This window comes from Natator depressus, chromosome 1 (assembly GCF_965152275.1).
Source record: "Natator depressus isolate rNatDep1 chromosome 1, rNatDep2.hap1, whole genome shotgun sequence".
NCBI classification, from domain to species: Eukaryota; Metazoa; Chordata; order Testudines; family Cheloniidae; genus Natator; species Natator depressus.
Window position 1 is genome coordinate 262,196,428 of NC_134234.1, and position 14,291 is coordinate 262,210,718.

Genomic DNA, 14,291 nt, shown 5'->3' on the forward strand with positions numbered 1-14,291 from the left:
TAAGCAACTGCTATAATGTTACCTGACCTTACAAGAACTTGTTTGTTGCTTAATTTTTGACAAACATCAGTTTTTATGACAAGTCTGTACAAAGCGTGAACGTGTGTGTGTGTGTGTAGTAGAGGATGGAGGTTTCTCATAACTTGGTCCTTAGCCAACAGCTATTGTATCTTTAGCAAGAACTAGTGTAGGCAAAATAAAATTAGTGACATTCCTCCCTAGAGGCTGTACTAATGTTTCCACTAAGCACAATGCATCTTTTGGCATAAGGGATGACATTTAGGTCTTTTCCTCTAAAATAGAAAACTTGAAAATGTAGGGCTTGGCTTTCACAAGTGCTAAGTACTCACTATTCCAACTGAAGTCAGTGGGAACTGCAGATGTTCTGCACCTCTGAAAATCAAGCCCAGATGCTTGATAGGAGAAAGTATTTGTCCATTTCTGAGATTTGGTAAGCCTGGGTGAGAATATCCTCCCCAGAAAAATTCCATGTCTCTGAGGGTATGTCTACACTTCAAGCTAGGGATGTAATTCCCAGTTTGAGGAGACATACCCACTCCAGCTCTGATAGATCTAGTGCACTGAAAATAAAGCATAGCCATGGCAGTACAAGAAATGGGAGAGGCTAGCCACCTACCTACTTGCCTAGCGAGGGGTGGCCCATGCATTTAATAGGATCATACATATACTTCAGGAAAGCATCCCATATCTCTGAGAATTTTTCTTGGATACAGGGGTGCTGGAACAATTTTTTTTATAGTGGGGATGCTGAGAGCCATTGAACCAAACTGTAAACCCAGTATATAATGGAAACCACTTCAAGTCAAGGGGTGCTGCAGCACCCCGCACATTCCTTGTTCCAGCACTTATGCTTGGATATAACATGATGCCTTTCCCCAGAAAAGACAAGGCCTGAGGAATGACTGAATAAAGACTCCTGAACTTAACTCAATAGCAACATATTTTAAATCTCTAGTTTTTCAACCAGGATATAAATGTCCACCTGGATACTGCTTATTTGACCCATTTTTAAAATTAAAATGTCCAGAAACTGAACATTAAAAATATAAATTCTTTACCCTTTCCTTCCACATTTCCACTGAACCAGAAAAGACTTGATTGGGAAGAGTCAAGCCAAGACTCTGCATTTCAGCATCTGAAACTAGGCATGCTGGAGTTTAAAGGGTCCTATCTCACCCCATACATTTAAAGGAAAATGTACTAAACATTACACGAATCCAAAGAAAGACTTACCCCACACTGCCATGAAAACAGCAAAAAAGACAGTAGCTCCATTGTCAAAAAGGTGAGTTACCTGTGAATGAGACCAATAACCTGATGAATTCATTATTTGAAAGTTCTATTCACAATTTATTCTGTTTTGTTAAAAGATTAAACTGGGTGGTGCTTAGGAGAGCCACTAGACTGACTGTCCTGAAGACCAACATCCTCTCTGAGGGCCTTACCCTGAATTGTGCTCAGCATGGGAGTTACAGATGCTCAGCACCTCTCGCGGTCAAGGCCCATATCAGCTGAACAGTTATCTCTTATCTATTTATAACTTCTGGGGTAGTTCATCCTTTCAGCCTAAGGTAATTTGTTTTGAGAAGCTATGCACAAAAGATGGTTCATAAGTGCTGTTCCAAGTGCTAGGACATAATTTTTGTGACTGCTGAATATATCAAGTGCAATTGCATATACGTGTAAATAAGTTCTAAAGACCAAATTCAGTCATAGTAAAAGTGGGTTCATTGAAGTGAAGGGACTGAATTTGATCCGTCACTTGGAACTTTTTTTTATTTAACCAAGTTTATTGAAGATATTCACAAAATACTGAGACAGAATAAACATATTCTATTTGGATAGTTTAAATGTACCTTGGCATAAACACAGCTGTCTGACAACCTCATGAAGGGACAGTATTTATCACATATTGGACACATTATAATATCTGTAGCTTGGCAGACTTCTTTACTGGAAAAAGAGAGAAGATAATGGTTGATACTTTCATACACAACTATCATTCTTAAAATGGACCAACATATTTCTCTGAAATCACAGATGGTGAATTAAATTTCTCTTATCATACATTTCTAGTGCTTTCTGTTAATGATGTCAGTATGTTCTTCCTGTCTACAACACTGAGATACATACACTATGACTGTGTAGGTCTTCTCAACTTCATAAATGAATCATGCCTTTCTCAAGAAAACACAGGCACTTTGAAACCTTTAGATGGCATGTCCTTTTGTTTTTTTTTAAAAAAGAGCAAAATCAAAAAGGACTAGAAAACACGTAGCGAATAGTCCTGCAGTGGCTGACAGGATGAGTTATTAGCACTTTACCATTTCTAAATTGTCCCTGAGCCAAGAGAGGTCTCCAACAGAAGGAGATAGGAATATGGTGAGTGCAGATTAAAGGGAATTTTGTTAATTTCAAAGGACTCTTTCAGGCACTGCCTCAGGGTGGAAAGCAGTGTAGAAGTGCAACACCCCCAGAGGAGCTCCAGGTGGCACAATGCCTGAAGAGTGCCGTCTGGAGCTTTGGGAAGCACACTCTCCTTGGGGTGTGACATTTCCTCTCCCCTCTGCCAGCCAGTCAGAAAGCCATGGCTCCACCCTCTCCCCATCGCTGTGAGAAGCTAGCTTGGGCAGCACCCCTAGCTTTACATAGTCCATGCACTCAGGGGACCAGATGATATCCAGCCTATGTGCCAGAGCATAACACAAGGGAGACTTGATGCACGTTCTCCACTACCTTGTGAAAGCTGGGCACAATCTTACCCTATGTGTTTACATTGTTTTTGTTATAGACTTGACACCATATGGTGAATTTTAAAAGAAGAAATAAAACAGAACCAAATTGTACAAAACAACCCCAAATGTGTACAAATATGGGTAACGTCACTAATAAAAGTGCTCACTTTACCTGACTTGGCAGTGGTTCAGTGTTGTGACTCCATACAAAAAGACAAACAATCCAATGAAGGCAGCTGGGAAGAGCATTCCTGTGTACCAGCCTAACCAGGCAAAGTACAAGCCAATTTTCTCACCAAAATACCGTCTGTTTAAAATACAACAGAGCAAAGTTACCTGCCAGCTTCTGTAGGTTTTATTTAGCATTGTTTGCAACAGAAAAGGAAGATTTAAGTCATATTTGAGGGGAGAAATTGGGGCTAAGATTTTCTAAAACAGGAGCCTAAATCCATACTTAGGCGCCTGCCTGTTTTTCAAAAATGCTGCACAGTCAACAATTCCCATCGAGGGCGGAAGTGCTGGATGTTGAACTTTTTTGAAAATGTGGTAATTGGTTCTGTATGTCCAGGAAACAAAAGGCCAGATGCTGCTCTCAGTTATACAGGAGTGTTTCCGGAGTAACTCTGTTGAAATTGATGTAGTTACACCGGTGTAAAATTGGTGCAAGGGAAAGGAGAATCAGCCCCAGAGCATTTCCAAGAAAAACAGTTACTAGCCTGTTCCATAACTGTTGTTCTTCAAGAAGTGTTGCACATGTCCATTCCATTCTTGGTGTTGGTGTGCCCTGTGCATGGCTGCAGGAAACTTTCCCCTTCAGTGGTAGCTGTTGGGCAGCTTGAGCTCCCCCTGCTGCTGCATGCCACTGTGTTCAGGTATAAGGAAGGGGCAGAGCCAACCCTTGCCCCCCTCAATTCCTTTTTGCCATAACTCTGATGAGGAGTGGTAGGTGGGCAGGTCGTAGAATGGGCATGTGCTCAAAGACATCAGTTACAGAACAGATTAGTAACTGTTTTTTCGTTGCTGAATGATTCCACATGTGCATTCCTCTCTTGATAACTCACAAGCCATAGGAGGCAGGATTGGAATCTATTTCAAGAAAGACTGAAGAACAACTCATCCCACTCTAGCATCATCTCTGGAGTCCTGAGCCACAGCATAGCAGGAAGCAAGTATGTGGACCAAGAACAAGATTGCCACTTGCCAGAAAGGCCACAGAGGCCAATTGTGACCTAGCTGTGACACTGTTGGATAGAGCAACATTAGTAGGGTTGCCAACTTTCTAATCGCACAAAACTGAGCGCCCGTGCCCAGTCCCTTCCCCAAGGCCCCGCCACCACTCGCTCCATCCCCCCTCCCTCCATCGCTCGCTCTCCCCCACCCTCACTCACTTTCACCGGGCTGGGGCAGGAGTTTGGGTGTGGGTGGGGGTTTGAGGTCCTGGCAGCACTTACCGTGGGTCCCAGGAAGTGGCCGCCAGGGTCCTGCAGCTCCTAGATGCATGGGCGGCCAGGGAGGCTCCTCGCACCTCCTGGTGCCACCCCTGCAGCTCCCATTGGTCACAGTTCCCAGCCAATGGGAGATGCGGAGCCAGTCCTCACTGCAGGGGCAGAGTGTGGAGCCTCCGTGGTCACCCATGAGTCTAGGGGCTGCAGGGACCTGGCGGCCGCTTCCGGGAGCCATGCAGAGCTAGGGCAGGCAGGGAGCCACCAGGGTCCCTTTTCGACCAGGCATTCTGGTTGAAAGCCGATGCCTAGCAACCCTAGACATTAGCCAACTTATAGCTCAAGAGTATGCAAAATGCAATCCAGGAATAAATTCTCGGGGTAGGGGGGACTGACCTCTTACTCTTCTACCCCTTCTATGAACAACTGGGAGGATTTATGGAAGTGTCTGGTGTAGTAGGAAGAGAGCCTGAGACATAAGGCTTGTATCAGAGGCCTGCTATGAGGCCTGAACCAAAGCAAAACTTTGCTGATATGAAGCAAAGTCAGGTTGTGCGCAAGAGGCAGGCCCTGCTCACAGAATTTGGCAAGCACAGTGCTGATATTGCAAAAACACATATTCCTGAGAAGTGCTAGGCACAGAGCACTTATGCAAGCATATTCCGGAAGGATGGTACCAGAACACCTCGATACCAGCAAATTCCCCAAAGGTAACAGGAACACACTGACCCTGTTGCAAGCCTGGTGCTAGACTCTGGGGACAGAGCCACTCAGTGAGTGGACTCAGCCCTGATAGGTGAGGGCACTGGGTATGGCACTGTGTGGGGAAGATCTGGAAGCTGTGGGAAATGCCTAAGGACTCCACAATGGCCACCGATATGAGGCAGAGTTCCGTTGTCCCAGCCACATTCTTGAGGCAGGTCCCATTGAAGCGTTGTGGTGATAGATGGGAAGATAGGATCTGTGCAGAGACCAGCGGGTCCTGCTGTGGGGTTGTGATATGTAAGATCCCACCTCCAAGTCTGACAATGAAGATTCCCCTCATCTGACCATGGCGGGACTGATCCAGTCAGTGCCAGGGACCTGTGCTGAGAGCCTGGTGATGGATGGAGCAATGCCATCATAACAGGTTTCCCCTTGGATGGTACTGAGGGGCGACATGCAGGGAAGACAACACTGGCACTGCTCACTGAAGCTGCAGCACTCAGCACCGAGTCATACTGGGTTGGCTCCGATGGTGGCCTGAGTGCCGCCTCCATCACAGGAATTTCAGCCTAGCCTCCCTATCCTTCTTTGTCCTAGCTTTGAACTCCCTGCAAATCTGTCACTGGTCCTTCACGTGTGCTTCCCCTAAGCACTTCAGTCAGCTATTGGGCAGGCCACTCACTGGCACAGGCTTGGAGCAAAAAGCACACGGCTTGAAATCCAGTGACTGGGACATACCTTGGTACTGTGAATGGAATAAACAATGATGGGGAAAACAACAAGTCTGAATTTTTTTTTATATAATGCATTTAAAAGTTATTGTCCTAACACTGACAAATAGACTAATTACACACACACACAGAGTCTGGTATAGTATAGAGTTCCAACGACCACAACGGGTGGTAAGAAGGAACTGAGGAGGACTAGGTGCAGCTCTGCCCTTTATACCTGCACACAGTGATGCATGGCAGCAGGGGGAGCTTGAACCGGCCAATGAGTACCTCTGAGGGAAAAAGTTCCCAATGGCCATGTGCTGGGTGCACTGACACCAAGAGTGGAATGCATATGTGTAATCTCCCGAAGAAGAATTGATGAATCAAAGAGCATTCTTCTACCTTGCTTTCATATTCTGTTTGGAACTTCGCTTATCAGTCTCTAGAAAATTTATTTTACAATTCCAACATGGATTGAAAGCATACCGCACCTTGATCATGAAGTCCGATGCTTTATAAATCAATACATAATAATAATAATGAATACTTTAAAAGATCATTCTCCAGATTCATTTTAAAGAATGAGGAAATATAATCATCCTGTGCTTCAGAAACTTTAGGGTCAAATCACAGCGGGGTGTCAGGTCAATTTAAATGTATTTTACATCAGCACAACTTGTTATGCTACTATTGAGGCATCTGACTGCCAGGGTCAAAGAGTGAAACCAACCAATGTTGTTGCCTTTAGACTACCTGAAACCATTCTTGGTCAGTCTTTTACACTAAGGAAGAAAACACCCATGTTGTTTCTTGGGTGAGAGGCAGTGGAGGAGAGAGAAAGAGTGAGCAACATTTGGCCTGGAATAAATGAAATCATCAATTTTAAAATGCATGTCAAAGAGTTTCCATCTTGAGCAATCCATCTGTCTGAATTAAGATTATATTTTGTATTTTTAAAGCAATGTGAAGACTGATCTACACTGATCATCATCATTCAAACTCAGCTTCACTGTACCAAAGGCCAATGTTGTCATATTGCTTTTATTCCTCTGTCATTCAACAGAGCTCACAATTCTTCTGGCTAAAGAGACAGAAACATGACAGTAATATGGTCAATTCTGACCAGGGTAGCAAGTCTCGCTGTACAAAGACACACTGACATCAGTTTCAGATGCATGAGTTAGCTGCATGAGTGAACCCTGTGGCCTAATTTTTTGGCTGACAATCTGTCTGCTCCACTGAGAAAGATAATTTACATTTTATGAGATTATTTGCATCAGCACCTATTTTCACCAATGTATATAAATCAGAGTAGTGAAGCAAAGTATTAAAGACAGTCTTCTATGGCAAATGAGGGAGTTACGTGTAGTATTTTTATGTTCCTCAGGTTAGGTGTTCAATATTAATCTGCTTGACTGCCAGGAGTTAAGTCACGGGAGACTGTTAAGGGAGAAACCAACAGAAAATGAAACCATGACAAAGATAAGAACTCCTTGGGGAACAATCGGGAAGCTATTCACTAGGGATATCCCCTGCCTGCCTCCAGCTAGTTTGCTGTGGTGTATTCTTCCCAGCAAAACCAAGGATCAAAGGGGCTCCTAAACCTTAAAGATGCTGGCCTCAGGAAAGAGGAGAGGGCTGAGTGAGTTGTCAGCAGACTGAATCTGACACCCCAAACTGACTGAGACACACGGCGACAGAGTGCCACAAGGAGTGCAGCAAGGAGGCTGTCATTCCCAACCCAGAGATGGGAATATGCTGGACCTACCTGAGCTATGGATAGATAAAGGTTAGGTAGGAAATATGCATATACGGTTCTTTGTTGCAATAACCTCTTTTTCTAAATTCTGTGTTTCCTATTGCAATTAAGTCCTAACTTTGTTTTGAAGAAGCTGCTTTTGAGCCACGTTAATTAGTCACTGGTTCCCTGAGAAAAAGGGATGACAGGTGCCAAATGCAGTTGAGCCTGTTGTGTTAACACGGTTGGTAAACAGGGGGGTGGGGTAGTTGCAGCCCAGAGATTCAGACTGAGAGTGATTAAACTGCATGGGGGTTCCACCCAGAGTGAGGTGTAGGAAGCCAGGCCTGTTTCACCGGAAGAGTGCACTTGAGAGGGACAAAAAGAGGTTTAAGGCATAGCTCACCCAGCAACTCTGAACCCTGTAGACGAGATTTCTCCTGCTGATAATAGCCTACCTTAATCGATTACTCTCGTTAGAGTTGGTATGGCAACCCCCATTTTTTCATGTTCTCTGTGTGTGTGTATATATATATATATATATATATATATATATTCCTACTGTATTTTCCATGGCATGCATCTGATGAAGTGGGCTTTAGCCCACAAAAGCTTATGCTTAAATAAATTTGTTAGTCTCTAAAGTGCCACAAGTCCTCCTCGTTCTTGTGTTATGGTGCTTTTCACACTCCAGCACGGATGGTCTCTCTTTCCGCCCCCTTAACTGAAAACCGTTCCTGACAAACAACTTTTTTCCCTATTTGAACCCTTTGTGTCTGCTGGTTGCAAAATGCAGTGCTCCTCTTACGATCCAGAGATCAAGTCAACAGCTTCTTCTAATACCAAGGCTGATCTCAGTTTTAATTTGTACATTAAATGGCAAAAAGAATAGGTGCTGCCACTGACAATCTAAACTTCTGCAATGTAGGAAGGAGACAACTGAGGCCACTTGTGAACACTTATCTTTTAAAGAGCACTCTTTACTGCCATTGCTTTGCTATATACTGATTTACATACCGAGAAATGGCATCTTTCTTGTCACACTCACGTTTTACACTGTGACAACTCCATGTACTGCATTGAGAGTAAGACTGGAATCAGGCCCATATTTTATATGCAATGATCAGTAGTTCAGTATTTTCATTCTACAAATATATCAGCTAAATCTCTGCTTACATACTATTGTGATGAGCACTATGGAAATGTACTCTATTTATCCCAGGCCAACAGAATGATCCCTAGGGGACCATTACAGCTGGCAGCAGTTAGAGCAGCTCTGTGTCTGTTCTACTTTACACTGGGGGCTGGTTTGGACTCTAGTCAGTCCCAGGAGACAAAGGTGGCTTACAGCCACATTTACCTTTCTCTTCCCATCAGCTGCACCAAGCATGAGCTTAGCTATGCATTGTTTCCTATTTTTGACTGTCACTATATGTTGACCAGAGATTTTCATTAAGCTGCCCAAAGTGTTGTCTTTTATCTGAGCGCTTACAGTATATTTAGCACTCAGTAATGTATATGAGTAGTTGAAATTATTCCTTTCAATGTGCATTACCAGGCGTTTGTCAACACTGACTTTCCTCTACCATCATGCTGCACATTCACGTAGCTTTGGTGGGTCCCTCTGAAGTTATTCAGTCTTCTCTTGTTTTGATTCACCCTAATAACATTGTATCTTCTGCAAATTTTGCCATCTCATGTTTCACCTCATTTTCCAGATCATTAGTAATTATACTAACAAACATTCTGTGTATCTGATAAGGTCACTCTACTGAAAACATTCCCTAACACAAAACCTCAAAAGCAAGGAAATGAAAAGTGAAGTCATCAAATGGCCAATACTCTTGCTTCTATCCAGAGACCCACACATCACTATTAGCACAACCACAACACTACAGACAACATGCCACAACCGTAACTTTATCCCAGTAGGAAAATCAGCCTTCCAAGACCCCTGTATGTAGAGGTGAAACTGAGCCTGACTGAAGTCAGTGGCAGAACTACAAAGGACTTTCAGTGGGGCCAAGATTTCACCCTAGATATTTAGCAACAACAGACAGATTTTGTAGCCTGTTAGTGTTTAGAATGATAATGCCTTATAAAAGAATAAGCAAAGTCTGGTTTTAGCACTATACAATTTATTATTGGGGTTCTCTAAGTTTATCAAGCTTAATTATATGATTGCTTGGGATCAGGATACCTAGAAGGCACTCAGGAAGTTAGAAGAGAGACAGATTTGGATCTGAGTCAAGAAAATTTATTTAATTCATTCATCCTTTGACAGTTCAGTACAAAATCCTATACAGGATTTAATAATATAATAATATATATTATAATATATATTAATAATATAATAATATAATAATATTTAATAATATAAATATTATATTATTATTATTATACCACATAAACAAACTTAATGCAGCTATGGCTATCTAGCAGAGGGGAAAAAAAAGACTATGCACAAAGCGTTGGCCAGTGCACAAAGGGACTGATCCAAAGCCCACTGAAGTCAATGGGGACTGCTTTCATCCACTTCAACAGAGCAAGGTCAAAGTGAATGAACTGAGGGAAGGGAAGAGTGAGAGAGAGATTGTCCCCCTTTAATCACTTTCAGTTCTCGTGATTTTGAATGATTCTTGTAACAACAGTATGGAAATTAAATTTCGGCAGCAATGCAAGTAAGCTGACCCCTTCACAGCTGTTGATTAACAACAACGCATTTGCAATTGTGCAGAATCGGTACTTCTCATGCTCCCCGGTGCTTCCAGGCGGAATGAACACCGAATTGTGCGATGCCCCTCAAATGCTGTTTCCGTGTTTATTTCTAGTGACTAAGATCCCCATATTGGCCAACTGGTGTGATTAAAGTAAAGTTAATGGCCACGGAAGGTGCCAGACTGAGCACGTTGGAGATTTAAGACTACATTTAATGGCAAGAAAAAACAAGCATAAAAGCAACAGCTTCTCTTATCACCCTGGCAATGTGACTTTAACCTGACTTGAGAGTATCATATCTATGAATGAGAAGGTTACTCACTGTCCGTAGCTCACTAAGTCCTTGGCCTCTCTAAAGAGTCTGACAACACAAATATTGGTTGGGAATGGTGGGTACTGAAAAGCTGGCCCATTAGGAACGTAACAGTTAACCCTCAACTCCCACTTCCTCTGGGCATGGGCTTTCCATAGATTTTCTACAGTACCCATGGCTGGGGAAAGCTATGAAACGAACACTCATGGCAGAACTAGCATAAACCCTTTTGTTTTGGGTACACAGGTTCACGCAGTTAGAATTGAGGTGAACAGCAGTTTTTGCTAATGTGGTCAACTGTTCAAGGTGGAAAACCAGGGCACGTGGCACGTGAGGAAGGAGAGGTGGTACAGAGGGATGTTTTGGTGTGGGTTAGGGAAGGGTGTATGGGAGTGTTTTAGCAGCTGAGAGGGGAGACAGAAAAGGGTGCCCACTCCTTTCCTGCCACCCTTCCTTCTGTGCCTGCACTACAATCAGCAATGGGTTTGTTGTAAGCCAACAGCTAATAGGATATATGGCAGTAACTTAAAATGTCAGTCTGGGTTTGATGTCTCCTTTTACTCAGTCACCTGTGAATACTCAGGAAGCCTCATACCCGTCACTAGTTCTCCTCCTGCTCATGTAGCCCTGTACACTGAATCACCTGTACACTCGTTGTGTAAACTGCTCTGATGACATTTCTTTCAGAATAATCTTTGGATGACACTGACTGGGAAGAGAAACTGAATGAGTTAGTGCCCTTAAATGCTATGCTTAGATTTCTAAAGGAAGTCTGTGCCAAGGTCCAAGTGCAATTGTGTGCTTACCCAGTTACCACACTTCCGTACATAAATGGCCATTTAAATGCCCGATGAGCCATTTTGCACACACAAACACCGAAAAAGAACACTGGATCCAAATTCCCTCAGACTTTAGGGAAACTTGGATCAGGATCTGAACTTCACAGCTCAGATGTGACACTCCCAATTAATGATGCCTTCTGATGATGATTGTTCCATGACACAATCACAAATGTAAACTATTACCAAAGAACAACAGCCCTGTCTGCAGGTTACTTCAAACACAATTAACAGAAATATTTCAAAAAAGAGAGAAACAATCTACACTGTGAAACTAATGTAATCTCTTATGCTAGGGAAATTTAAAAAACAAACTCAAAACTACTTCAATGCAATTACTGGTTCACCACCGAATCAATAGTGTAATTTGTTTTGAAAATTTCCTTAGTGTAGACTTGGCCAATGGGCTCAAAAAGAAATGATAACATCTAAACAATTGATGTACTAACTAAAAATATATTACCGTGCTTCACTTTGGTTTCTAGCACATTTTAAAAAAACTACATGACTCAAGCAAACCTCTATGACTGAATTCCTCTGTGAGTATTTTTTTCCCTAGAAAAAGCAAATTCCCATTTTATGAAGTTGCAGAAAAATGAGCTTTATGGAGCCTTAAAGAATAACTCCTAGTGCTTCCTGGGAATCTTTTACAAATCCTTCTATTTCAGAACAATTAAAAAAACAATAAAAGCAAAAGGCTCCTATCAGTTACAGTACTACAGTACTTTAAAAAAGAAAAACTAATTAACTCTATCAATTGCAGGCTCTTAATGGCCCACCCAAATTGCCAACGTATCAGTATATTCAATGATGCTGCTACCTTTTAAATACAGATTTTATGTATAGATCCTTGTAGCCAGAGGTGGATTAAGATTTATTGGGGCCCTGGGCACAAAGAACATTCAGGCTCCCCACACCCTTGGGGCCCAGGGACACCAGACCTGGGGGCTGGGGAGGCCATGCCCCCACACTTTTATACTGTGAGAGTTTAGGCTCATTTGTCAGAGGAATTAACTGAGCCCTTCATGTTTCTGTTAGACTTTCCTACCATCTTATCCCACTCTGTATCCCAGTACACAGTGCAACATTTTAAAAGCAAATAAAAACTTTTACCGTACGAGATCCAAGGGCTGGTATTTATACCACACTCCCCATGAGGCCCAGCACTCATAAAGCAGATGTCTGTGATTTTCTGCTCCATGGGTTCTTATGGAATTTTTACTTCGGTAGCTTCCCTAAAATACAGATTTAAATATTGAGCAAAGAATAATAGTTGCCAAGAAATCTCTGGAACTAGAGGTGTGTTTTAATGGAACAGTTTATACAAAATCCTTGCATGAAAACAAAAAGACAAATTTAGCATCGGCTTGGTTGAATTTGTTTGTCTTAAAGGTTGATTTTTCTTAGATCTGTATTTGGTAACCGGCATTGTTCAGATCACGGGTTGCAAACAGATGTCAGGTGGTCATGACCACCCTATCCTTCCATATTGGTAAATGGGAGGGGGTTCCCAGGGCAGGCCTGATGTAGAAAAGAGGATTGCAGTATGCAAAAGGTTAAGAACAAATGGGTCCCTCCATGAAATCTTCATTTAAGGGAGATGCATGCTCAGCAGATGCAGTGTGTCTAGTGATTAGATGTTTATACTGAAATGAGAAGTGTGATTGCAGTTCAGGTGGGCATAGATTAAAGTTAGCATGGGTATGCCTACCTAAGCTGCAATCTGACTTCCAGCTGTTGTGTAAACATACCCTAAGACTGGGAATCGGGAATCCTGCGTTCTATTACCTGTATTCTGCCATTAACTCCACAAGGTAAGCCACACTTACCTCAAACCTGTGTTGTAATGCATAATCACAGTTAGTGGTGTGAAATAACCATCTTCAAAGTGGTACTAATTGCAGCTCTGAAGGAGGCTGCTCACTTTGAGAGATATGTGTTTAACATGATACTGATGCTGGAATTATTCCAAGTGAGGAGGTTGTGGGGATAGCAAGGGGTGTAAAAATACTGAAGAAAGTAAAGGATTCATGCACTACTGAAAGGTGCTCAGATGCCACGGTGATGTGGGCAGTGTAAGAACCAATATACAACAGATGATGTTTTGCATAATTCTGTTTTAATTGATTTCATTAGCTTAAAAGGAGAAGATTTCAAGCTTTCAGATAAAGAGTTTTGGACTTCAATATACAATATATGAGTAACTGTCAAAGTGTGATTCATAAAAACAGTAACGTTGCTTGTCAGACTGTGACGAGCCAGCTGGTGACGTGATACTGGCTCCTCTTTGTTTCTAGCTGCTAAACAGCATTAAAAGGAGTTAAATGCACATTAAATACATCCCTAACGTTGCTTTTCCATGCAAAACAATTGTGGTAGTTGCCACAGGGATTGCTAGTGGGAGCTCTGATTGCAAGTGAAGGAGTAGGAATGATCTGTGTGATTGTAAACGGGAGGGAGGTGGTGCCCCCAGACACTCTCTGTATTTGGATGTGTTCCACACCATGAAAACGTTTGAGAATTTTTGTAATACATGATTGTTACTATAACATTATTCATGGCCACCAATGGGGGACAGTGTGTGAGTCTGAAACACAAGAATTTTCAGGAAAAGCCATCAACATTTTCTAATGAGCTGAATTAAATGAAAGAAAGCACAGAAAATGCTCACACCATCTGTGTAAATAAGGAGTAACTTTTCACTGAAGCCAGTGGGGATACAATGTAAAACCAGAGTAAGAGGAGACTCAGGCTCAATGACATTGGTATTAAACTTGAATTAAAAGCCAACAAGAAACGTTAGAAAAGTACCTCATGAAGAGGAAATGCAGCTTCATAGGAGCCATTAGTAAGCAATCGATTCAGACCTAAAAGTCAAAAATATTAATTTAATTACAAGCAGGGCTCGAATAACTGTAAAATGAGGAGGGCAAAGCACATTTTCATGATGAGACTGGTAAATGAAGTTCAGTGAAAGATACAAGTAACAAAATACTTCTTTCATAGGTTTGTCATACTATGGTGGACACAAGGGAAGGATGAATACAACATTCAGATACTTGCTACT

General features: G+C 42.2%; 1 protein-coding gene across 1 annotated transcript in view; it reads right to left on the reverse strand.

Moving 5' to 3' along the window:
• Positions 1 to 14,291, reverse strand: part of ANO4 (anoctamin 4) — a 282,834-nt gene that overhangs the window by 65,904 nt on the left and 202,639 nt on the right. The window contains exons 10-14 of the mRNA XM_074941819.1: positions 14,036 to 14,091; positions 12,338 to 12,459; positions 2,929 to 3,063; positions 1,878 to 1,974; positions 1,255 to 1,315 (exon numbers count right to left, since the gene is read on the reverse strand). Of these exons, the coding sequence (XP_074797920.1) occupies positions 1,255 to 1,315; positions 1,878 to 1,974; positions 2,929 to 3,063; positions 12,338 to 12,459; positions 14,036 to 14,091 (471 nt within the window). The remainder of the gene's footprint in view (positions 1 to 1,254; positions 1,316 to 1,877; positions 1,975 to 2,928; positions 3,064 to 12,337; positions 12,460 to 14,035; positions 14,092 to 14,291) is intronic.